General features: G+C 37.8%; 4 protein-coding genes across 5 annotated transcripts; 3 read left to right on the top strand and 1 right to left on the bottom strand.

Moving 5' to 3' along the window:
• The first annotated feature begins 951 nt into the window (after positions 1-951).
• LOC141901025 (GDP-D-glucose phosphorylase 1-like) lies at positions 952-4,040 on the top strand. 2 transcript variants are annotated; one of them, XM_074788086.1, is made up of 10 exons: positions 952-1,069; positions 1,569-1,685; positions 1,865-2,026; positions 2,103-2,189; positions 2,266-2,324; positions 2,695-2,797; positions 2,910-3,013; positions 3,199-3,338; positions 3,416-3,481; positions 3,555-4,040. In XM_074788086.1, exons 1-10 carry the CDS (start codon positions 980-982, stop codon positions 3,674-3,676), a joined length of 1,050 nt encoding a protein of 349 aa, XP_074644187.1. In that variant the 5' UTR covers positions 952-979; the 3' UTR covers positions 3,677-4,040. The 2 variants fall into 2 exon arrangements, with proteins under 2 accessions (XP_074644187.1, XP_074644197.1); XM_074788096.1 differs by having other exon boundaries at positions 1,865-1,957.
• Positions 4,041-4,076: 36 nt separating this feature from the next.
• Positions 4,077-6,991, bottom strand: LOC141901007 (BRISC and BRCA1-A complex member 2-like). The gene is made up of 11 exons (XM_074788062.1): positions 6,816-6,991; positions 6,572-6,648; positions 6,395-6,492; positions 6,002-6,193; positions 5,842-5,913; positions 5,458-5,558; positions 5,078-5,177; positions 4,785-4,855; positions 4,620-4,702; positions 4,299-4,452; positions 4,077-4,209 (listed from the first exon to the last, which is right to left on the bottom strand). The coding sequence occupies exons 1-11, from the start codon at positions 6,932-6,934 to the stop codon at positions 4,146-4,148; spliced, it is 1,131 nt and encodes a 376-aa protein (XP_074644163.1). The 5' UTR covers positions 6,935-6,991; the 3' UTR covers positions 4,077-4,145.
• An 80-nt stretch (positions 6,992-7,071) lies between these two features.
• Positions 7,072-12,096, top strand: LOC141900990 (transmembrane protein 62-like). Its single transcript, XM_074788039.1, has 14 exons — positions 7,072-7,324; positions 7,528-7,639; positions 7,746-7,883; positions 8,121-8,166; positions 8,296-8,443; positions 8,631-8,755; positions 8,834-8,956; positions 9,101-9,256; positions 9,632-9,791; positions 9,887-9,997; positions 10,236-10,317; positions 10,402-10,527; positions 10,603-10,721; positions 10,950-12,096. Exons 1-14 carry the CDS (start codon positions 7,139-7,141, stop codon positions 11,307-11,309), a joined length of 1,992 nt encoding a protein of 663 aa, XP_074644140.1. The 5' UTR covers positions 7,072-7,138; the 3' UTR covers positions 11,310-12,096.
• Positions 12,097-13,246: 1,150 nt separating this feature from the next.
• On the top strand, positions 13,247-20,083 carry LOC141900997 (transmembrane protein 62-like). The gene is made up of 14 exons (XM_074788052.1): positions 13,247-13,539; positions 13,731-13,842; positions 13,961-14,098; positions 14,326-14,371; positions 14,485-14,632; positions 14,967-15,091; positions 15,405-15,527; positions 15,672-15,827; positions 16,258-16,417; positions 16,513-16,623; positions 16,854-16,935; positions 17,015-17,140; positions 17,216-17,334; positions 17,582-20,083. Exons 1-14 carry the CDS (start codon positions 13,354-13,356, stop codon positions 17,939-17,941), a joined length of 1,992 nt encoding a protein of 663 aa, XP_074644153.1. The 5' UTR covers positions 13,247-13,353; the 3' UTR covers positions 17,942-20,083.
• Positions 20,084-24,275: the final 4,192 nt, after the last annotated feature.

The following is a 24,275-nucleotide window of genomic DNA, read 5'->3' on the forward strand; positions in this document are numbered from 1 at the left end:
GCATATGTTTATGTTGGTTCGAGCGGCGGCTCGTACGCGTCAGAAACTTCAACATGTCGATACGGAAAATGATGATTCTACAAATAGTAAACAAGGTCGACAAATTACTCTCACGATACTCGCTTTAAACATTATATTTATGGTTGAATATATAATAGCTTTAATGAACACATTTCTATCAGCGGTTTTGCCGGCAAGTGAACTTAAAAGATATAGGCCTTATCATTCGGGTCAGTTGCTACACGCTGTTAATTCTATGATTAATCTATTCGTTTATTTGTGTATTCGAAGAGGTTTTGGAGAAACGCTTCTCTGGTTTTTGAGCTGCCATCGCTTTGGAAAACAGGCGTAGACTGCCGGCAGATATTTCAAAGTTGCTAGTAAACAATTGGCTACACTTGCCTATGAAATGTGGATCGCAGTACTAGAATGATGCAGAAATTAGTTGGGAGAGAACGGGGAACCCTGTAGACAAAGACATTGCAGTTAAATCTAGAAATAAACCTGAATGAATACTGCAATTACTTTTTTTCGCAGTTAGAGTCATATGGGGTCGGTTAAGCCAATTCAATTCATTGAGTTTGGGGCGAAGAGACGGTGAGTCAATCCAGCCGCCGACCGCGATTGCCGGGCCACACCGCCCCGGGCCGCCGGGATCGGCGAGATTCGGACCTCTGCGAGAACTGCTCGCACCGTAAGTAAAAAGTGATCGAGTCGCATTTCTTATTTTTGTGTCGCTGGCACTCGCAGGTGCGTTGGTCAACGAGTCTTTGCGGATGCAATCGTCGCTGGTGTCGCAGATAATCGTATCCGATGGCCGGCTCGCCGCACCGAGTCTGGCCGTCGCAAGGCCAATCCCCGTTTTATTCATTACCCAATTTAGTAAGACACACTCCAATAATATGGTAGGAATCAGATCCTGGTGCATCTCGTATCAATTCAAATTATTTTATTTACGCCGAACGTATCTCTCACTAAAATGGCAGTAATTGACAAATTTGCGTATTCTAGCAAAGATTTTCTATTATCTAGCGTTTGTGATGATCACAAAAACTGTAATAAAACTAAGGTGGGTTTGTGAATTTATTAAAACACGGTTAAAAAACACGATTGAACTATGAAAAAATGTTACACGCAATTCAATTCAATAATTATTATATTGTGTCATTATAACGGTTTATGTCGGCTTCTCTTACAACACACATGGGGCATCTAGATTTAGCATGAGAATCTACTACTATGAAGTTTAGCAAATCCACTACTTCCAGTACATCTACAAAAAATTTTGGGGTCCTAATTGCGGTGTCCTTCTTTTGAAAAATTGATAATATCCCCATCCTGGCCTGGGCCAGATTTAACATAAGACAAAAACCAGTATGTTAGACAGCTGGAAGAAGGTGACTCCCAAGAATTTGTGCAGAGTTCGAGGGAGTGCAGCAGAAATACTCGCATCAGTATTTAAATAGTCTGAATACCAGTCGTTGTTCTGGGTTTCCTCAGTGTTGTGGGAACGATGGCTAGGTACTAGACTAAGTCAGTATTATGACCTATTTATTTTAATTTTCTAGTTGGAAGTGATGTTGTGTGATGGATGGGATGAAGGTATGAAGCAAGGATACTTCAGATATGAGTTGAATGATGTGCAATCAAGACTCATTCCTGGGGAAAGAAAATATATTGTTCAGGTAATCATGAGTCAGTTTGCTACAACTGGAAGTTTTTACTCTGAAGCAAAATCAAACCAATCTAACTGTAAGAGTTTAAAGTCAAATTTATCCAAGAATGCTTGAATCCGGGTCCAGAAACGTCATGAACTAGAGACTTGACTTCGGTTTCTGAACTCTTTTTGCTTTGTTATTTTTAGTTTAATAACAAGCGGTTTGTGGAACGCCGTAAACCACAGATGATAACACATCTCCGAGAACCATTTCAGCCAGATAAATTCAACTTCACCAAGGTGAAGAATACCGAAATATTATTTCAATTGACACCTCATCATTCCAATGATTCTATAGATATTAATGAAGTGAGTTATTGATTGAATCAAGGTTTACTCTGCTGTAACTGGTACCTGGTATTTTAACTGCTGATTCTCTTTACAGGAACAAACATTAATGATGATCAACGTGAGTCCAATAGAATATGGTCATGTTTTATTGGTACCTAATATACAACAGCATCTAAACCAGGTATTCCCTCGATTTGGAAGTTCTGGTTATCTTATCAAACATGATATTTGATAACTTCTTTTTTTCTATACAATAGGTCCTCACTGAACAAGCTATTAAATATGGTATAGAACTGATGTTGTTAACTATCTCAAGGTAAGTCATTACAGTGGAAGCTCGTGAAAACGAACTTCAGGGGACAAGAAAATCTGTTTGTTAAGAGAGTTCCTTATACAGTGAAACCTCGTTACAGCAAACTTCAGGGCACCTGAAAATCTGTGTGTTTTAACTGTATAGTTCTATTGGAACCTAGTTACAATGAACTTCAGGGGACCAGAAAATCTGTTTCATCCAGTATGAAATTATCATAGTTTTCCTATTTGGAACAAATTTCTCGGTTTGTAATAAGTAACTGACAAATCTGTGTATGCGAACTCATTATAACAAGGTTCCATCGTATCCCTTCAAGGAATCTGTAAATGATGAAACTAACGAATTAAGCAAATAATGTTTCTCAAATTTTCAGAGAGTTTCGAGTTGGTTTTAACAGTCTTTGCGCTCACGCATCTGTTAATCATTTACATTTACATGGATGGTACGTACAGTGGCAGTTACCAACTGAGACCTGTGTAAGTTTCTACAACTGAAATGAACTTAGGGGCGGTCCAGAAAAGAAACCCTGATATCCCCCCTAGATCCGCCCCTGCCACTACTCACTTCATAACAAAATCTTCATTTCAGAAAGCGGATAGAATATGCGAAGACTGTTTTGAATTGAGGGATAGTTTAGTTCGTGGTTTTGCTTTCGAAGTGATGGATCTCAATAACATAGACAATCTCAGCAGGTTAGAGGAAACAATCTGAACCAGTTAGACACAGTTTTCGGTGTCATTCGGAACTAGTTTTAAAGATTCTGGGTCCAGTTATATACAACAATGGTCATTAATCGTGAGACCTATCTAAAGCAATACGGTGTTGTTAAATCTAAGCCCTAATAATGAACATGTGCTTTTACCAACTCTTTCCGCAGGAAAATATTTCAAATCACGGAATATTTCAGCGATAATGAAGTCGCTCACAACATGTATCTAACTCGAGGTGATTCATTCTCTGATAGTTCAGTGCATGGTATAGTACGTATTCTTCTATGGCCTCGACAGTCAGTCTTCGGTAAGACATTATTATTCGTTATCACACCAGACACGTTCATCGGAACCGAATTCATGTTGAACTTCTTTTTAATTCAGAGATGAAAGAAGAAAATCTATTCAATATTGCCGTCGCCGAGCTATCGGGCTATTTGCCTATAAGAGGTAAAGTAGCATACTGGATTTTGTTTTAGATCGATAAAGATTTTCTTCATCATCGTTTTTCTGTCCATTTCAGATTTAGACGGATTTAAGAATATCACAGAAAAAGAAATCGATTCGGCAATAGAGGAAGCATCTTTAAGTAAAGAGCAATTCGATTCTATAAAAACTGATATTATTAAGTTAATTGGACACTGATTTGGAAGTCATTAAAATAAGGAGTTAATAATCTATTCAGGCCTTTCTACAGCCTATATCCTACAGACTTATACATTCACTTTAGTTTCTTCCGTCCTGTGTAGTTTGCAGTCGTCTTGATAAATTCAATCACGGAACGTTCATAAAGTATGTATGGAAGATTTCACTTATTTTTGCAATTTTCTAATCTCCCTTCCTCGTGGATGCTTAAAGTACTTTGATGATAGATCCCGTGCTTTGTTTTTCATTAGTGAATTGTCTAAGGGTGCTTTGAACAGAGCCTGTATGTTTGAAAATAAAGTATGCTTTAATAATGCACATGTGTTACTTATGTCGTTGTTAAAATTTGAAGCTCTACATGAGACAGTAATAAAGTTGAAAGACTACCTTTAAGAAAAATGTTTGTTCGTATTATATTCATAAACTTTTACAAGTAATAAAGTGACGTTACAGAGATATATTGCACAGCTTAGATTAATCCTCCTGTTATCGATGTTTTCTGAAATTCTGCAATGTACTCCAAAATATAAGACCTGAAATGAATAAATACATATTTGCGCTTTGAGCTTAGATATGAATTCAAAAAGATTTGACTTAAGCCGAGTCTACTGCCAGTATTTACCTCAATCGTTCAGCCATCTCAATACCGCTCCACCGTGGACTGTAGGGATAATGCTCTATCGTAACGCTGAATGGCTTCTGCTGATTTGACTCGTGATAAACTGATTGAAACGTCAGGGTCGGTTTCACTAGTGGAAAGTTTAATGCAATTTCAACTGAAATAGAGAAGAGCATATGATATCATGGTGGTAAAAGGGGCAACGGTCTTTAGAAAGTGCCCTTTCAAAAGACCCTGAGACCCCTTATTTGAAAAGTGCTTGCCCATTTAGAGTTCAGACTGCAGTGCATGTCTTGACATACCCCCAGAAATTTAAGAACTTACTGTGGATAATGAAGAAGAAATCATTCCATTCAAATAGAAATGAGATGCTTGTATATTTCTCGGCATCATATTCAATCACAGATCTACATTGAAGAAAACTTATGAAAAGTGACTTCACAAATGAAAAATTTCACGGAGTTTACTCTAAACAGGTCTGAAACTTACCTTTCGTAATGAGCCAGGAAAGCCGACACATATTCCACCCGTTTTTCATGATAACTAATAACTTGATTGACCTAGAAAATCAAACATTTCTCATTCGATTCAAAAAGACTATAGCCTTAAATATTACGAATAGCAAATCCAGTGGAACCTCTTTACAAGGAATTCAGGGAAACCAGAAAATCTGTTCATTATAATCGATGAAATTTCTAGGTTTGTAATAACCGATAACGCATTACATCCAAAGTCATCGTAACGAGGTGCCACTGTATTTCAAGATTGTTTGAAGCCTTTACCTTGTTTTTGAGGAGTGTTATTAACTGTGATATATACTCGATCAGATGAGTACGGCTTTGAATGATAGGAATTTTCATTGAATTTGCACTACCGAGGATACTATAAGTAACGACAAAAACAATGATCATTTAACACTTACCGGGTTGATAGATAGAGATTATCCAGACCGGACTACCTGATATCTCTAATTATACACCGGACTACCTGATATCTCTAATTATACACCGGACTACCTGATATCTCTAAGTATAGACCAGACTACCTGATATCTCTAACTGTAGTAGTTTCCACCGAAAAATGAGAGTAATTCTCCCTTATTTTTGGAACCTGCTTTCCTAGATCAACTACTGAATTATGAATACACCAAGTAAAATCTTACTTTTGAAGCCGTGGAGACAGAAACAACTGCGATGAAGGTTTATAACTATCAGGGGTTTGATAGGTTATCAATAAAACTGCCGTGTTTTCACCGGGATTTTCCTGGAATAAGAAATTGACAATTCAACTATGACAACGAACGCAGTAACATTTTACTAACATGGGTCACATTTACGACGGAAGATGATCCGAGGGGTCTTACCAGACTTCCATATGAACCTCTTAATTTATTTGAAGGCACATTGTAGTCGAAAATTCTGGGAAAGGGTGTATTTTTTTGTCTTTCAAAAGTACACCTCCATGATGCCCAATTTTAATGACTTTGCCCTAAAAAAAAGTTTCGTTCGACCCTGGATTCACCTGTATACTACAGAAGATACAATACCCTGATAAGATAAGGCGGGATATTTTCCAAATCGATTTCCAGCTTCACCAATATGTTCACATTTCCGAATCTCTGAGAAATAATTAGAAATTCTATCGTTTTACATCGTAACATTTCAAATACTTTTCATTGTTATCAAATATCGAACATGAAATCAGACCTCTTTTTTCTGTTGAACGTGAATTTCGATGTCTTCCTGTTTGAAACCAGAGTCTAGTAACGTAGTATATTCTGTACGGATATGTGCACTTTGTCGAGCCAGTGATAGATGATACTCTTTATACTGTTTCAACACATCGACGACAAATTTCCGTAAAGCGAAACGATCTGAAGAATCATACGACAGTAAACTCTGAAAGAGACAAATATTTCGATTTCTGTCAATCAACTGTCTGGAGTCCGTCCTGAAGCCTCCTGAAGTAGCTTGTCTGTCTGAGGGTGAAGGGTACAGACAGCAGCTTGTCTACCTGAAGGTGAATGGTCCAGACAGCAGTCCCCAGGTCAAAGTTAACACCAGTCTATAAAACCGGGCCCAGGACTGTAAAACACGTACCTGGCATTCATGTAAGTCCAGATGGAAATTCCTATCATCGGGACCAAATATAATATCCGGAGGTTTATTGGGACAGCAACAATTGAATAGAATTTCCCCTGAAATGTAGATAATCACCCGAAATTTTAAAATTGAATTTAGCAGGTCTAGGCTCATCGGCTGGCAATGTCCACTTACAAGCAATTAACTGTTTAGCGTAGGGTACAGCAATTTTAAATCTATCACCACAAGAATAATCAGTCAATGTAGGTGTACTGAAAATTCAAAAGAAAAATTAGATCCATAAAGAGGTTATTGCGATGGTAAACAGACAAAAATCGAGCAAAAATCTGTACTCCGATACAGGGCAGGACTGGGACGGTCACTGGAGGACGAGACTGAGTGAGGAGAGAGTGGAGGGAGATGATTTGTTCAATCCTACCTCGATTTTATCTCTAAAATCCGTGGATTTTCTTTCATAACACCAATAAAACCGCATTTCTCTAGAGTCTTTACACATGGTGCTAACTGATCGTGAATTACACTGGCCATATCTTTCATTATTTCGACTCATAGACGAATAAAACCATTCAAATTCGAAATAATGAATAAATAAATCAAAAATACTGAAACACTTCCGGGTTTTCAGGGAATTCCCGGCAGGTGGCGATGGGAAACACCTCCCTCGTATTCCCATAATAGTCAAAATCCAAACATTAACAATCTTGCCTAAAAAACGCAATTTATCGTTGAATTCTCAGAAATATGGCAATTTCTATCAGATATTGTATTGTTATCACAATTATACTGATTATCTGTACATTTATTACCTATCTGTGTGACGAGATATCCGTTACGCAGTCATCATCAGGAGACCCAGGCCGCCAGGCGAAAACACCCCCGGCCCCTGTCCCTGATGATAGTTATGATAATCTCTTCTGGTTTGTTCAGGTAAACGATTTCATTCATCAAGGCTTCACTTTTATTGCGTATCAATCAATAAAAGGCAAAGCGCTAATTCAGGACCCCCAGCCCACCTTAATGTGATAAGTCTCAACAATTCAATCAATCTCAACTTCATGGAATCATCTTAGTCTCGTACTAATTGATCCAGATCTATTTCTATGATGTTTTATTTCTTATCGTTATTACAGATTACTGACCTTCACATAAGTCGTTTCAATGATCCTGGCAAAAAGATGCTTTTAAAAGATTTCTGTCAAAAGGATTTAGCGTTGATAAACCCCGATGTTACTCTAGTAACTGGTAAGTCTGGTACTGATACTACTGCTGCTGCTGCTGCTGCTGCTGCTGCTACTGTTCATAAATTGAAATGAAAAGTTATCCAAAATGTTTCTAATGTTGTTGTCAGGTGATATGACACATGCTAAAGGCGCTGATCATCTAGAGTCTGGACAGTACATCGATGAATGGCAAGATTATAATAGAATTATAACAGAGTCAGGAATCCTGAATAAAACAGTATGGCTCGATATTAGAGGCAATCATGGTACATATCTCTCCTTCGCATACAAAATCTGCATCCAGTTCCACAGTTCAGTTTGACTAGATTTGAAAAAGATTAATTTCTAAATTGATGCTGGGGTGGCTTGTGTCCAAAAGCGATCTTAAATCTTAACACTTTTCTCATATGTTGGCTACCAGAACTAAGATGGTCTTAGTTTATCATAGTCTTAAATCTAACCATGGCTGTGTGTATTCATAAAATCTGTTGTTTCATTTACAGATGTGTTTAATGTACCCTATTTGAATAGCGATTTGAATTATTTCAAGTAAGTATTTGTTTTATGATAGTCCTGCAATGGGCTTTCTGGTTTGTGAAAATATCTGACTTCAATGATAGAAATTGCTGTCCAGAAACTGCTGTGACTCAAAGAGTTACATATATTCTCATATTGTAGGGAGTTCTCACAACAGGGGAAAAAGCATTTATCCTCCTATCATTACACGCATAAGAAGAAATTTGGACGTTATTCGTTTATTGGGGTTGATGCGTGTCCAGTTCCGGGTCCTAAACGACCGTTTAATTTCTTCGGAATGGTTTCAGCGGTAAGTCGATAGTTATACTATAAACCATAGCATATCATCAATTTTAGGGCAACAGTGAATATTTCCTTAGTGAGAACCAATCATAAGAACCGATGTCAACTTTCTTCCACTGGTCCTGACTATCTCGTACTATGTGATGATCATTACTGAATCATGGCCAAATTAGTTTGTTGATGATTGATTACAGAATGAATTTAAGAGTCTGACTAATTATAAATTAGCTGCTGATGCGTCTAACGTGACTATCTGGTTTGGTCATTATCCTACTTCAACGATTCACAGTCCAGCTCCCGGTATCCGGCATTTAATGAGGTAAATTGCCAATCACTATAACTAGTCCAATTTTAAAGAAGGTTGAAGTAAATTCGCTTATATTTTGATATAATTCAGGGACAGTTCGGCTTATTTGTGTGGCCATTTACACACTTTAGGTGATCTAGTTATGAACATGTACGCCAAACAAAAATCCGGAAATCTAGAGCTGGAACTTGGAGACTGGAAAGACAACAGAATGTGAGAATAAGTCAAATTTCATAGATTCATTTCATCAACCCACCAACTGTTATCACGTAAAATTCTGTTCAGGAATTTCTTTAATTTATGCATCGTTTTATGTTATTCAGATATAATTCATTATGTTTTAACTTTGATTTTCAGGTTTCGATTGTTAGTAATAGATCACGATCTGTTATCATTCGTTGATCAGAAAATGGGAACGTGGCCTATAATAATAGTATCGAATCCTAAACATGCGTTATATTCAATGCCTTCGCATGAACCAGTTGGAAGAATGTTACATTCAACTCATATCAGGTTTGCACTTTCAAAATAAGCTTCATTCATTCACACTTTCGCTAGTTAGTCTTTTCTGATTTGGCCCGTACCTGAAACAGACCAATTTAAAACAGACTAAATCAACAATGTGCGATCCCATGTATTTAAATCCATCCAGCTAGATGCTACATTGTGATTGACATCAATTAAAGCAAAGTTTCCATAAGAAAACTGAGGAGGCCATGCTAAAATTTAGAATGGACTAATGGTCTAATTTGATCCATTCTGAAATGGAACATTCTGAATAGAATTTCTATTCAGAATGTTCCATTTCAGAATGGATCAAATAGACTTGATTTAGCTCTAAATATAAAAGTTTTTGTGAACGTGGCTCATTGTATTGTATTTTTACAGGGTATTAGTATTTTCACCGGCACATATTGAGTATGTTCGTATAAGTATTGACTCAGTATTTCTTGGAGAGGGTAAACGATCAGGAGGCCCTCTCTACACTTTACGCTGGGATCCGCAAAGCTACGCTTCAGGAATTCATCAATTAACCATTTCTGTCAAGGTAGCTATCAATATAAACAATGCGATCGATATTTATGGGAATTAGAATTCAGAAATAACACCAACTTAGAAAATTCAATTATTTTCTTTTGACAGGACGAAAAGCATGGATTGCGTATAATATCTCAGCCATTCTCTTTGGATAACACTAGTTTAAGCTTTAGTTTATTCCCTCGGCTGATTCTCATGTGGAATATGTCTACACTTGTAAGTATTAAAATCATCATTATCAATTCTTTATTTCGCAAGGCCTCATAAAAACATTTAAAACGTAGTATAGAAACCACAATCAGAATAGCATGTTTTAAAAGTTCAGCTTAAGTGTCGGACATTTTGTTTCATCTATGCGCATAAAGCTGATTTTTGTCTTATGTGATAATCTGATGCAATCAGCTCCATGGCAAGCGTGGTCTGTAGAATAATTATCTCCCCACCTCTATTTCAGTGTCAGTTGTTATTCTGGAGTATTTGGCTGTTCTCATTCTTACCATTAGTAATTCTGCGGTTTCTGCATATTCCTATATTAGGTAGGTCTATGTACAATTAAAGTAAGATTGGCCTTGCCTATATTTTGTGCAGCCTTCATGTAAGGATTCAAACTCGATTTTCAGTTCCCAGTGAATTCACTGGTTGTTTGGTGAAATTCCTGCAGAATTGGATGAACAGATTCTATTTGTTGACTGCAACTAATAGAATATTTTGGCCACTAGCAGTTTTCCATGTTTACATCGCCGTGGGTAAGCACATTTCGAATATTCTTATTTATCAAATGTGAATTCGTTTTGATATTCTATATGATATATTTGCTGCAGGACCGTGGTTTATTGGTCGTGTTTTAGATGAGTATATCGGAGTGTGTTTTGTGTTTGGTCTATATGTTGATGGTCAACTGCTTCCATTGCATTCCACATATGCGTACGGTTTTCTATTTGTAAGTCATTTGAAACAAAAGTTCTTTTTAGATCAACTTTAATTTCTGTAGAAAAGATTGAGCATTAGCAATATCTATCTGCACCCATCCCCTAAGACCCTGCTACCTTTACCCTCCCTCAACAAACAATCTGTAGTGGGTAAAGGCAGCAGATTGTCTGAGGGGGTACAGATTGTTACAGACGTATCTGTTCTAGCTCGAATTAATGCTTTCTCGTTTCTATTTCAGATATTATTTTTCAATATTCCGTTGATTCTGTTGTTGGGGATGTACCTCGAACGTGCTGCTACCCCGACTCGTGATTCTACGAGGACAAGGTGTGCGTCTAAATATGCCCCTCATCGCCTTCTAATAGATCACTGGGCGATGACTTTGTTATTGATATTTCATTGTTATTGCGCTGTGGCCGGTATCTTCTTGGCGTATGGAACTATGGCGTTTCTGTTGGGCCCTTTGTTGACTTGGTCGGTGATATTGCAGTTAACCCTCTGGTTTCTGGCCGCGCGTGGTAAACCCGTCGCTACTGTCTCCAATGGACTGATAATAATACCTGCTCCAGTTTCCGGACGTACAAGTAGGCCGTTATGATGTTGGATTTGAATTTCTGATCAGTTATTTTTCGAACGAAAAACAGAAACCAAGAAATTTGTTCCGTGCAAAGCGAAAACTGTGATATTCATGGGTTTATCAGTGATTTTGAGCAGTGATTGACAGAGAAAGAACAATTTTATTTTTTATTTTTATGTCGATTGTTCCTGGCAGAAAAATTCACAATTACCTCTACAGATTTTAAAGATTTTCTGCGATTTATATTATTGTGTTTTGAATTAGTATTCATACTAATTCGTTCAATTGTTATAGGTCAGCGCAGTTAATGCATACTACGTGTAATAATTCATGGTTAGGGAACTAGCTTTGTTTTGAATCTGCTTATAAGTACAAAAGGTTTGATATCAGTTTCTGATATGACGTCATTTGATGAAAATATGGCTTTTTTGCACAGCACTAGTCAGGTCATTAAGGGTCCAGGGGTCCCTGAAAAATTCCCCAAATAATCTTGAGTAACGTTTCAACTATGGTCATGTACAATAGACTCTGCCTAAACCGGTACTGGTCTAATCCGGTAATCCGTTCAATTCAGTAAAATCGAAATAAGATTTCCATTTGCTACTGTTTTTGAAATACGTATACAAGACTACTTAGTTCTGATTTTTTTCAAAAGATTGCCAAACTTTTGCCAGTTTTTTTGGTTGTTAGGCCGGCTGTTGGCACCAGGTGATGGGCTCATTCTATGTGCTATGCTGTTCCGGCATCCTAATGGTGGTCATAATGATATTTCTAGCTATTTTTTTATTGAAGAAAACATCGTAATAAATAAGGCCCTTTCAAAAATAAATGGTTTTGTGCTTTAATTTCTTTGTCAATTTTTGATCCAGCATACTAGATTCAACCATGTTTGCAGCAGCAGAATGGTTAATGACCCGAATGAATCTTCACTCCAGGAAGAGTGAGGGGTAGAGGAGAGACTTCCCCACCCACAATCCGATCGAACCTGCCTCGATTTAGTCTAGTACCTAGCCGTCATTACCGGGGGAGCTCAACGACTATGCTCCGTCCCCTCGATGGATTTCGATTCATTATCTACAATCCTTGGATATTCTTTCAACTCAATAAAACCACCACGGCTAGAGTCTTCACACATGGATCATGAATTATACTGGCCACATCTTTCACTATTTCGTCTCATAGGTAGCAAAAAATGATTGGAAATGAGAGTAAAGATGGGAAAAGGTGGTTATCCACCGAACACCGGTCGGGAATTCTCCCCGGTGGTGATTCGAAATTATAGTAAGAACATACAAAACTTTCAAGAAAAATTTCATATTGAAGATAACCTTTTATTTCTCTCTTTCGAAAAAAAGGCGTCAGCTCTAAGTAAATTTTTCTTTTTTTAGTAGACTCTCCAACAATCATTTCCGAACTCCAGATTGAAGTCGGCCGCCACTACTGTCGCCCCATCACCCCCATTTCTGAGACGACCTGCCCCAGTCTGCGATTCGAACTTAATTGAAAATGAAAAACATTTCCACCTCTCCTGTCCGCTCTTTCTGTTACACCGCAATAAATTTCTCGGCCAACTCTGGAAACTATTGTCCATGTCGGCAATTATCCAACATCGTATGTAATATGATTTAAATAGTCTTTTATCAGTGAAATATTTTTTAGGTAAATCTAGCTGTTGTCCAGTTTTATTGAACTCTTCAAGTGATCGATTATGGCTCCCCGGCGGCATCTCAGTATACTTAAAAACGTTGTTCCATGTTAAACCTGTATGGCTATTCTATATTTCTCGAGTTTATTAATTTCTTTGAAAAAAAAAATAACAATCAGATTTGCGATGTCCTGGTACTTTATTACTGTAAAAACCGATGATATGATATGCTTGTTGTACTTTTTGTATTAAGGTGTAATAAAGTTATTTTGAATTTGAATGAATTTGATGATCGACTTCCGTTTATACGGAACTCCCGACAGGTGGCGACTGGAAACACCTCCGGGTTTTCCACCAAATTTAATTTGTAAATGTAAACGAATCTAAAATCGCAAATTTTTTCGTCGAATTCTCAGAAATATGGGAATATCTATCAGATGTTGTATTGCTATCACAATTATACTGATTATCTGTACATTTATTACCTATCTGTGTGACGAGATATCCGTTACACCGCAGTCATCAGCAGGAGACCCAGGCCGCCAGGCGAAGAAAACACCCCCTGTCCCTGATGATAGTTATGATAATCTCTTCTGGTTTGTTCAGGTAAACGATTTTATTCGTCAAGGCTTCACTTTTATTGCGTATAAATCAATAAAAGGTAAAGCGCTAATTCAGGACCCCCCCCCCCCCCCACCTTACTGTGATAAAGTCTCAACTTCATGGAATCATCTTGGTCTCGTACTAATTGATCCAGATCTATGTCTATGATGTTTTATTTCATATCGTTATTACAGATTACTGACCTTCACATAAGTCGTTTCTATGATCCGAGAAGAAAGAAGCTTTTAAAAGATTTCTGTCAAAAGGATCTAGCGTTGATAAGCCCTGATGTTACACTAGTAACTGGTAAGTCTGGTACTGATACTGCGGCTGCTGCTGCTGCTGCTGCTGCTGCTGCTGCTGCTACTGTTCATAAATTGAAATAACAAATTATCTAAAATGTGTCTTATGTTGTTGTTGTCAGGTGATTTGACGGATGCTAAACATGCTAACAATCAAGGGTCAGAACAGTACATCGATGAATGGCAAGATTATAATAGAATTATAACAGAGTCAGGAATCCTGAATAAAACAGTATGGCTCGATATTAGAGGCAATCATGGTACATATCTCTCCCTCTCATAAAAAAACTGCATCCAGATCCACAGTTAAATTCTAAGGCCTAAGTGATCTTTAATCTCAACACTTTCTCAATATGGCTATGAAGCTATGTCTTTAGTCTAGTCTCAAATCTAACTCTGACTGTGCAACAAGATTCCCTGGAGTTAAACCTAAACTGTTGTCGTGATAATTTTATGTGTAGTATTTATAAGATCTATTCATTTACAGATGCGTTTAATGTACCCTATTTGAATAGCGATTTGAATTACTTCAAGTAAGTATCTGTCTTATTATAAAGCTTTATTAATGCAGATTTCAATGATAGTAATTGCATTCTAAAAACCGCAGTGAATAAGTTACTAAGTTACCAATATTCTTATATTGTAGGAAGTTTTCACATCAGGGAAAAAAGCATTTATCCTCCTATCATTACACGCATAAGAAGAAATTTGGACGTTATTCGTTTATTGGCGTTGATGCGTGTCCAGTTCCGGGTCCTAAACGACCGTTTAATTTCTTCGGAATGGTTTCAGCGGTAAGTCGATAGTTGAACTATAAACCATAGCAAATCATCAATTTTAGGGCAACATTGAATATTGTTTCATGGCCTTAATTATCAACAATGAAAGGTCTGTGCTCTACAAAAAAATGTTTACCAAGTTTTAGAACACTGATAGTTTCTGTACCTACGTTGTTTATGGCATATGGTGGCCATTTTGGATTTTCCATTAGAAATGGAAAGATTTCGCTTTACCCCTTATCCTATATTCTGTTAATATACTGTAATAGGGTTGACCAAAATTGTCTATATTTTACATACTGGTATTTATTTTGTGAACTTGTCACAGTTTGTGGGTGATTGATTTCAGAATGAATTCGAGAGTCTGACTAATTATAAATTAGCTGCTGATGCATCTAATGTGACTATCTGGTTTGGTCATTATCCTACTTCAGTGATTCACAGTCCAGCTCCCGGTATCCGGCATTTAATGAGGTAAATTGCCAATCACTATAATTAATTTGTGGTGAAATTAAAATCGCACAACTGATGACTAAAAGAATAAGAAACCAATCTGTTTTTGTGTTATGTGATGATATTTGGTATAATAACGGCTGAAATGCTCTGGAATCTAATTCACATTTTGTCACGATGGTTCTAAGATTTGTCTATGAGTTTAGAGATATTTGACTTGAAAGCATTCAACATAATGGGAGTAGATTAGTGCATTTCCACAATAATTTGTTACTTTGTCATGTATTATTTAAAGGAGTGTGATGTAATTCGCTTATATTTTGATATATTTCAGGGACAGTTCGGCTTATTTGTGTGGCCATTTACACACTTTAGGTGGTCTTGTTCCGAACATGTACGCCAAACAAAAATCTGGAAATCTTGAGTTGGAACTTGGAGACTGGAAAGACAACAGAATGTGAGAATAAGTCAAATTTCATAGATTTATGTCATCAATCCTCGAAATGTTATCACGTAAAATTCTATTCTAGAATTTCTTTAATTCATGCATCATTTTATGTTATTCAGTTATAATTCATTATGTTGTGACTTTGATTTTCAGGTTTCGATTGTTAGTAATAGATCACGATCTGTTATCATTCGTTGATCAGAAAATGGGAACGTGGCCTATAATAATAGTATCGAACCCTAAACATGCGTTATATTCAATGCCTTCGCATGAACCAGTTGGAAGAATGTTACATTCAACTCATATTAGGTTTGTACTTTCAAAATAATTTCATTCATTGGGAAGGCTCCGTATTGATTCTCATTCAATTTTGATTGATGAACTCTAAAACCACATTCACACTTTCGCTAGTTAGTCCTGCACCTGGAACAGACCAACTTAGAATCTACCAACGCAATGCTATACATTCAGATATTTTCAAATCCGTCCCAATAGATGCAACACTGATTACAGTTACGTGAAATAAGAGCCAAGTTTCTATTCACACATAGAGAATTAGGTTGTGCTTAAATTTCGAATGGAGCTAAGTCTGGTCTTTTTGGTCGATCTAAATTTAGGGCCAATTTTAGAACTGACTTTTTGCTGGTGTGAACACTAAGTTCGTTCTAAATAGGAGTGGACTAAATTTAGTTCTAAATAACATCGTGTGAACGTGGCTAATTGTATTGTATTTTTACAGGGTATTAGTATTTTCACCGGCACATATTGAGTATGTTCATATAAGTATTGACTCAGTATTTCTTGGAGAGGGTAAACGATCAGGAGGCCCTCTCTACACTTTACGCTGGGATCCGCAAAGCTACGCTTCAGGAATTCATCAAATAACCATTTCTGTCAAGGTAGCTATCAATATAAACAATGCGATCGACATTTATGGGAATTAGAATTCAGAAATAACACCAACTTAGAAAATTCAATTATTCTCTTTTGACAGGACGAAAAGCATGGATTGCATATAATATCTCAGCCATTCTCTTTGGATAACACTAGTTTAAGCTTTAGTTTATTCCCTCGGCTGATTCTCATGTGGAATATGTCTACACTTGTAAGTATTAATCATCATTATCAATTCTATATTTCGCAAGGCCTCATAAAAACATTCAAATCATAGTATAGAAACCACAATCAGAATAGCATATTTTAAAAGTTCAGCTTAAGTGTCGGACATTTTGTTTCATCTATGCGCATAAAGCTGATTTATGTGATAATCTGATGCAATCAGCTCCATGGCAAGCGTGGTCTGTAGAATAATTATCTCCCCACCTCTATTTTCAGTGTCAGTTGTTATTCTGGAGTATTTGGCTGTTTTCATTCTTACCATTAGTAATTCTGAGGTTTCTGCATATTCCTATATTAGGTAGGTCTATGTAAAATTGGAGTTAGATAAGCCTATATTTTGTGCAGCCTTCATGTAAAGATTCAAACTCGATTTTCAGTTCCCAGTGAATTCAGTGGGTGTCTAGTGAATTTCCTGCAGAATTGGATGAACAGATTCTATTTGTTGACTGCAACTAATAGAATATTTTGGCCACTAGCAGTTTTCCATGTTTACATCGCCGTGGGTAAGCACATTTCGAATATTCTTATTTATCAAATGTGAATTCGTTTTGATATTCTATATGATATATTTGCTGCAGGACCGTGGTTTATTGGTCGTGTTTTAGATGAGTTTATCGGAGTGTGTTTTGTGTTTGGTCTATATGTTGATGGTCAACTGCTTCCATCGCATTCCACATATGCGTACGGTTTTCTTTTTGTAAGTCATTTGATACAAATGTTCTTTTTAGATGAACTTTAATTTCAGCTATCATACACCGTGCTATCTGTACCCATCCCCTCTTTGACGATCTGCTACCTTTACCCTCCCTTAATAGACAATCTGTGGTGAGTGCAGATTATCTGAAAGGGTGCAGGGTAAAGGCAGCAGATTGTCTGAGGGGGTACAGATTGTTACAGACGTATCTGTTTTAGCTTGAATTAATGCTTTCTCGTTTCTATTTCAGATATTATTTTTCAATATTCCGTTGATTCTGTTGTTGGGGATGTACCTCGAACGTGCTGCTACCCCGACTCATGATTCTACGAGGACAAGGTGTGCGTCTAAATATGCCCCTCATCGCCTTCTAATAGATCACTGGGCGATGACTTTGTTATTGATTATTCAGTGTTATTGCGCTGTGACTGGTTTTTATTGGGCGTATGGAACTATGGCGTTTCTGTTGGGCCCGTTAAAGACTTGGTCGGTGATATTGCAGTTAACCCTCTGGTTTCTGGCCGCGCGTGGTAAACCCGTCGCTACTGTCTCCAATGGACTGATAATAATACCTGCTCCAGTTTCCGGACGTACAAGTAGGCCGTCTTGATGTTGGATTTGAATTTCTGTTCAGTTATTTTTTGTGTTTTCAAACTAAAAACAGAAACCGAGAAATTTGCTGCGTTCAAAGCAAAAACTGAGGTATTCATGGATTAATCAGTGATTTTGAGCAGTGATTGACAGAGAAAGAATGATTTTAATGTTTTTAGGATGTTTTATTTTAATTTCGATTGTTCCAGGCAGAAAATTCATAATCATTTCTACAGATTAAAGATTTTCTGCCATTTATATTATTGTGTTTTGAATAGTATTCGTACTAACTCTGTGTTTGTTTTATGAACCCGGTACGTTTCATTTTGATGCGACGACGGTAAGAAATTACTATAAAACACATTCCTGTAATTTTATAATCTATTTTATTAATGCGGTAATAACATGAACTCGAAAAAATTCGTTTTAGAATCCGTGGTTAAACATGTAGTTTACAGATGAATCAATAGATGGCGAGCTAGTCGTGTATTTAGTGAAAAAAAATTCGTGTTTTAGATATTTTCAATCGTTATAGTTCAGCGGGGTAAAAAATGCATGTTTCGATCGTATATCAGTTCATGTTTAGTGAACTAGCTTTGTTTTGAATCTGCTTATAAGTACAAAAGGTTTGATATCAGTTTTGTGATGGTATTTGCTGAAAATATGGCTTTTTGCACAGCACCATAAGGTATTAAGGGTCCAGGGGTCCCTGAAAAATCCGCAAATAACCTTGTGATTATTACGACAATTTAAGTTTGAATTTTTATGATTTTAAACCGCGACCCAAGAAAGGAAATTTGGGGCATTATTTTGAAAGCAAGTTTAGTTTCATTGGATTAAGATTGGTACCGCATTACAGGACAAATGCAAACCATTGATCTAACATTTTAAGTCCACGTTTGTAAAGATAATATAAAATCCTACACTCAGAATGAAAGAGTGCAGAATGTGATGTAATAACATTTCGACTACATGTACATCGTAGCAGTCATCTGGACTGTACATAAGGCTAAACAAAAATGATACCTTGTTTCTCCGCAGCGGCCGGGTCATTTTTGTAAAATATGATAATATTTATAAACAGTTCATTTCTATAGCGGCCGGGTCTGTTATGGTAAAATTGATCACGATTTTTAAAAAAGTAATGTATACGGTAGATAGGCGGCCGGCCGGGTCAACATTTAAGCTCAGCAGAGCGGAGAAACAAGGTATCAATTTTTTTTAGCCTAATATCTCATAATTTTGTTATAACTTTTGTATTACTGAGCACGAGTTAGGATATGCGTCATGTCGAGAAGTCGAACAAATTATTAGATCATCTCGAGAAAACATTTCGCACTCTTTTTATTCGTTTAAGTAGGGATTTTATAATACGTGCTTCCATATGTAACCGTGAAATGTCGTGATCTTCTCGCGTGAAATCGGTTGGGATTTGAAGAATTGTCCGATCAATTAACGCGAAAGGAAAATCTCGTGTAGCGAACGAACGCGCAGTAAGTAAAGGATGTTTGATCCTCTTTAGTAATTAGCCTCAGTTAAGAGTATCGGTGTTTAGGGTCGTGTAAAGGAGAGCAGGCAGCGCTCTGTCGATGACAGCCGGCAATTTAGCTCTCAAATCGATACGAAGAATTTAAACATTCTTACCCCAATATGATTATGACATAAGCAGTTCGTTACTAATGGCTTAAACCTCGATAAGCTCTTTACCTTATTAATGAATCATTACTGGGCAGGGGAGAGAGGGGATGGGTTCATCCGCACTTTAACCCGCCACGAAACCGTAATTTTTCTCAAAAGTATTATAGTTGATTTTCCATAAACGTGTTCATTTTTGATAAATTGACAGCCAATTTAGCAGTTTTCAATTTCGACTGAGATCAAGATTGACTCGGTAGATTTTACCCGGCAAAAAGTTGAAATACAGGTTTACTGACCGATCATCGAGAAACAATCGAGATGGCGCTTGCCTCGGAGATCTCACGGGACCAATAAATCATCTCCAAATTCCACAAATTTTGGGGCCAGTTGGAGCAGGGATGGGTCGTTATAACGATAAACAAGACAATCTGTGATATGTCTGGGGCACGCGTTATTGAACCCGTGGGCAGGGAGTGGGTCCACACGAATAGCTAGTGTCGTAGGTTCCTTATAGTTGGGGTTTTTGAAAATATGAAAAAAACGGATGAAGTTCTGAGCGTCTAGAGCGATTCTGTGACAAAATGACCGGCAATAATGTTATCTTTGCATAAAATAGGGGGTGGGATCCCTGCCCCCCAGCCCCCTCCCCCTCCATCGAATAAATAAAATCCGCAGCAACCGGAGTAAACGGAGTCTACTTCTACGTCAACCTTCCGTTACCTCCTAACTACCGCGTTGACGACGTGTGTTACGCCGACTGGGTGGTTCCGGCAGCAGGGAGAATAGTCACTTCAATTTTTAAACCTCCAGTCAAATGTTAACCAAAAACAAATCTACTATGGAACCGAAGCCTAATGTCTATTATGAAATTCCATTGTTGTTTGAATCTGATATTTTACTCACGTACATCAAAATAAACAATATGTTTAATTTTATTGCATGATTTCGTTATGAATGCGCTGGTGCTGGTATTGAATTTCAATTAGGAGAATTGAGACATTTTTACACATTTTTATGCAATAGTATTGTATATCTGACTATAATTGGGATGAATGAACGAATAACTACATTCGAAACCACTAGAGAAGGCGTCGAGGCCACAGGATGATTCGCGTGGAATATGAATGAGGAGAGCGAGAGGTTATGTGTTGACGTCCACGTAGAATGTTCGCATGCGTCATAATGGCCGTGGCAACTTTGCTTCCAGGCGTAGAATGTTCGCATGCGTCATAATGGCCGTGGCAACTTTGCTTCCAGGCGTAGAATGTTTGCAGGCGTCATAATGGCCGTGGCAACTTTGCTTCCAGGCGTAGAATGTTCGCAGGCGTCATAATGGCCGTGGCAACTTTGCTTCCAGGCATAGAATGTTCGCATGCGTCATAATGGCCGTGGCAACTTTGCTTCCAGGCGTAGAATGTTTGCAGGCGTCATAGTGGCCGTGGCAACTTTGCTTCCAGGTGCTAAGTTTCAACTACGAGCAATCATCTGGTTTTCAAATCGGTTTATAGATGACCATCTTAATTCTCAGAAGTTGATGCATTTAGCCGTATGACGGCCAATATGACGTCATGGACATGGCCTCTATTCATAGGTGAGATAATGAAGGTTGATTCGAATTCTTGATAGTCTTGGCTCTTTTAGATATAAGATAAAAAGAGATTCTTCGCGTCGTCAACGAATTTGGACCACACGTCGTGACGTGCTCTCGACGAAGTTAGAGATTAATCGCCAGGTAAAAAACGCCGGCAGCAAAAACACCCGCTGAAGACAGTTAAAACTCGAGCTACAGAAAATCCCTTCTTAGTCGACATTAGACGCTACAGGAAATAGGAAAATACTGGCGTAATCATGAAATCAGACGACAAACGAACAAGGAGATTGGCCGTGCTTGCAGTCATTAGTATCGGGCTAAAATCATTGTACAAACAGCTACTTTTGACAATAATCCGGCTTTGCAGGCTGATGTTTGGATCTAAAGCGACGCTGTAAAATAGACGCTCGTGTTGGCAAGCGAGCAGTACCTGCACCGATAATGGCCAGGATCAACTGTCTGATGTACGGATTTTCTTTTAGCCGTCGTCGACAAGTGCCCAATTAAACGACTCGACGTTTATCTGCCATTATCGAATTGTAACGTTCTTTGAACTGATAGCGCTGGTGTTTTCGAACGCGATTTCTTCCATTGATTAACGATTTGTTGCTCGAGTAATCCGCGCACCGCCTTTGAAGAAAGTCGGCGAATTTTTATCCTAGATACTTACGTAATAGCAGCGAATGATGAACCTTTTAGGCCGTCTTCCTCTCCTCGCTTGCCGGCCATTATTTAGAATTAGAAAAAAAATGTTGAATATGTTTTAAAGATAATTGATAAGATAATAGTGGACTAAAAAATCTGAATTTAAGAAATGTATCACTGTTTCGTAACAGCCATCATCAGGTGGAATATGTAACGTCTCAATGACATCGGTCGTTTTTTTAGAGAAATAAAAGTGTCCATTCCGATATAAAAACATCATTAATCGAATATGTTTTGATGGATTGATTAACGCGCATTGCGCACGCGTGTACGGAGCCCGCTGCGGTATTCACGGCGTGGTAACCTTTGCGCGGAAGACGCGAAAGCTTCCAATATCCGTAAGTTTGAAAAGACGCGAATATCACGAGGTCCATCGAATCATCAGAATCGAATCTAATCGTAATACAGAAAGCGAAACGTAAAGTGAGATTCCCGCGGTTAGTATTGCGACCGCCGCCGGAGGGGATCACATCCGCTATTCACTAACAGAATACTGTCGCTTTTCACTACTTATTTTTACCGTACGATATTGAATATCGCTAGATTATTAATAATCTCCAGAAACTAATGGTTAATTCTTGTAACACCCAAGCTGTTCTTTATCGAAATGATATTCGTTAATTGTGGAAAGTAGAAATATACGATCATATAAACGGATATGACAGTTTGGCTCCGATAGACGCGACACGAAATTGATGAAAATATGAGAAATTACATTATTCGAGCTTTTTTCTGGGGCATTAAGGTCCGCTCACATTTCGTGAATTTCGGGGAGATCGCGCAGAACACGTTCTACAAATCTCGCTTAAGATTTGACTCCAACGTTTCCAATGTATTGATCGTAAACTAAACCGACAACGCTGGAACGTGGAAACTGTGGAACGTGAGTCCACGTTTAACAAACTGGACTCGGTTCCACAGTTGTGAGTTAGTAGCTTATATATATACTCTGAGTTATTGAAATCCTAATACAGATCTGTGGAAATTGTGTCCAGGAATCTGTGGAACTGAGTCCAGGAATCTGTGTGAACTGTGTTTTCAGTCTATATATATATATATATGTAACGATATGTTCGATCCAAAATTGAAATGATTTGAACATCTCGATTTCGTTTCATTTTTGCAGGTGAATTATTTATTATTGAACTGAGCGACAATATAATGATACACGTCTATGTTGAATCAGGTGATGATTATATGTACATACATTGAAACTATTTTAAACGCTTATTGTAATTACACTGGTTTTATCCGTTAAACTCCGATCATTGTATATATGTATATATGTCGGTCGGTCGGTCGGTCAAGAGTTATTGCCGTGAATAAAATTATGCTAGCTTAAAAAAACCGTGCATCACGAGTGAAATTAAACTCGACCCACTTTAAGGATATTTTGCGGATATTTTCAACGTTCAGGCATCGGGGGGGGGGGGGGGGGTGATTTCTTATAGTCCAGTCATTGTTTCGCATTGATTCAAAAACAGCCGCGTTCAAACTATCGCTAGTTAGTATGTGCTCTAATGAACCGACAAATCTAGAAAGGTCCAAATCGATGTTCTGTGCGTCCACAAACGTTTTTAAATCAGCTGAAATCACTGGTAGACATAAACATAACGCTTTGATTAACAGGGAATAATATCAAGTTTCTAGTCACACAAACAGAAATGGTCCGTCCTGAAATTTAGAACAAATCTGGAATGGTGTTTTGTCTGCCAAAATTCGAACGGAGTTTTCGCTTGGGTCCGTTCATGTATATACAAGGTTATAGTCCATGGTCCATTCTAAATAGGAATGAACGGACTAACTTTAGATTTTTCTAGATAGCGTAGCGTGTGGAACGCGGTTGAATGTGTGACCTGCAATGAATAATTAAAACATAACCGCGATTATCTCGGTTTCCTCCTTACGTTAAACGCGGTACTTAGCACCGATCTAAAGGGCTTTCTTACCCCCTGTAATACCCTCTTCAACTCGGTAACTTGATATTAGCCGTCGCTTGATGTTTGACACGTCTCGCTGGTTTCCGACGAACTATTATTACAACAATATACGGCCGATGACGAGGGCCCAAAAATCACCCCTTCAAAACTAACTTTCGACTTATAATAAAAGTCCTCCTAACCTCGTTTGATCAAAAGTACGTATTTCAAAAACAAAATGAAAGTATATTTCGAATTTCCATAATATTTGAAATTGCCACATGTAGTGTTTAAAAAAGGCATAGAAACATCCGAATTCTGCAGTCGAATTTTCAATTGAGATGATCGGTTTTTTCGGCAGATTGGCGCCAATTTGTAGCTAGAAGAACGATACTCAGACATAGAAAATACTCGACATGGTCCCAGTTTTAAAAAGACGAGAGCTCTTTAATTTGAGTGCGATCGTCACCGTGCCGTATCAAGTGCTCAAAATCAAATGA

Source organism: Tubulanus polymorphus, chromosome 1 (genome assembly GCF_964204645.1).
Source record: "Tubulanus polymorphus chromosome 1, tnTubPoly1.2, whole genome shotgun sequence".
Lineage (NCBI taxonomy): Eukaryota > Metazoa > Nemertea > Palaeonemertea > Tubulaniformes > Tubulanidae > Tubulanus > Tubulanus polymorphus.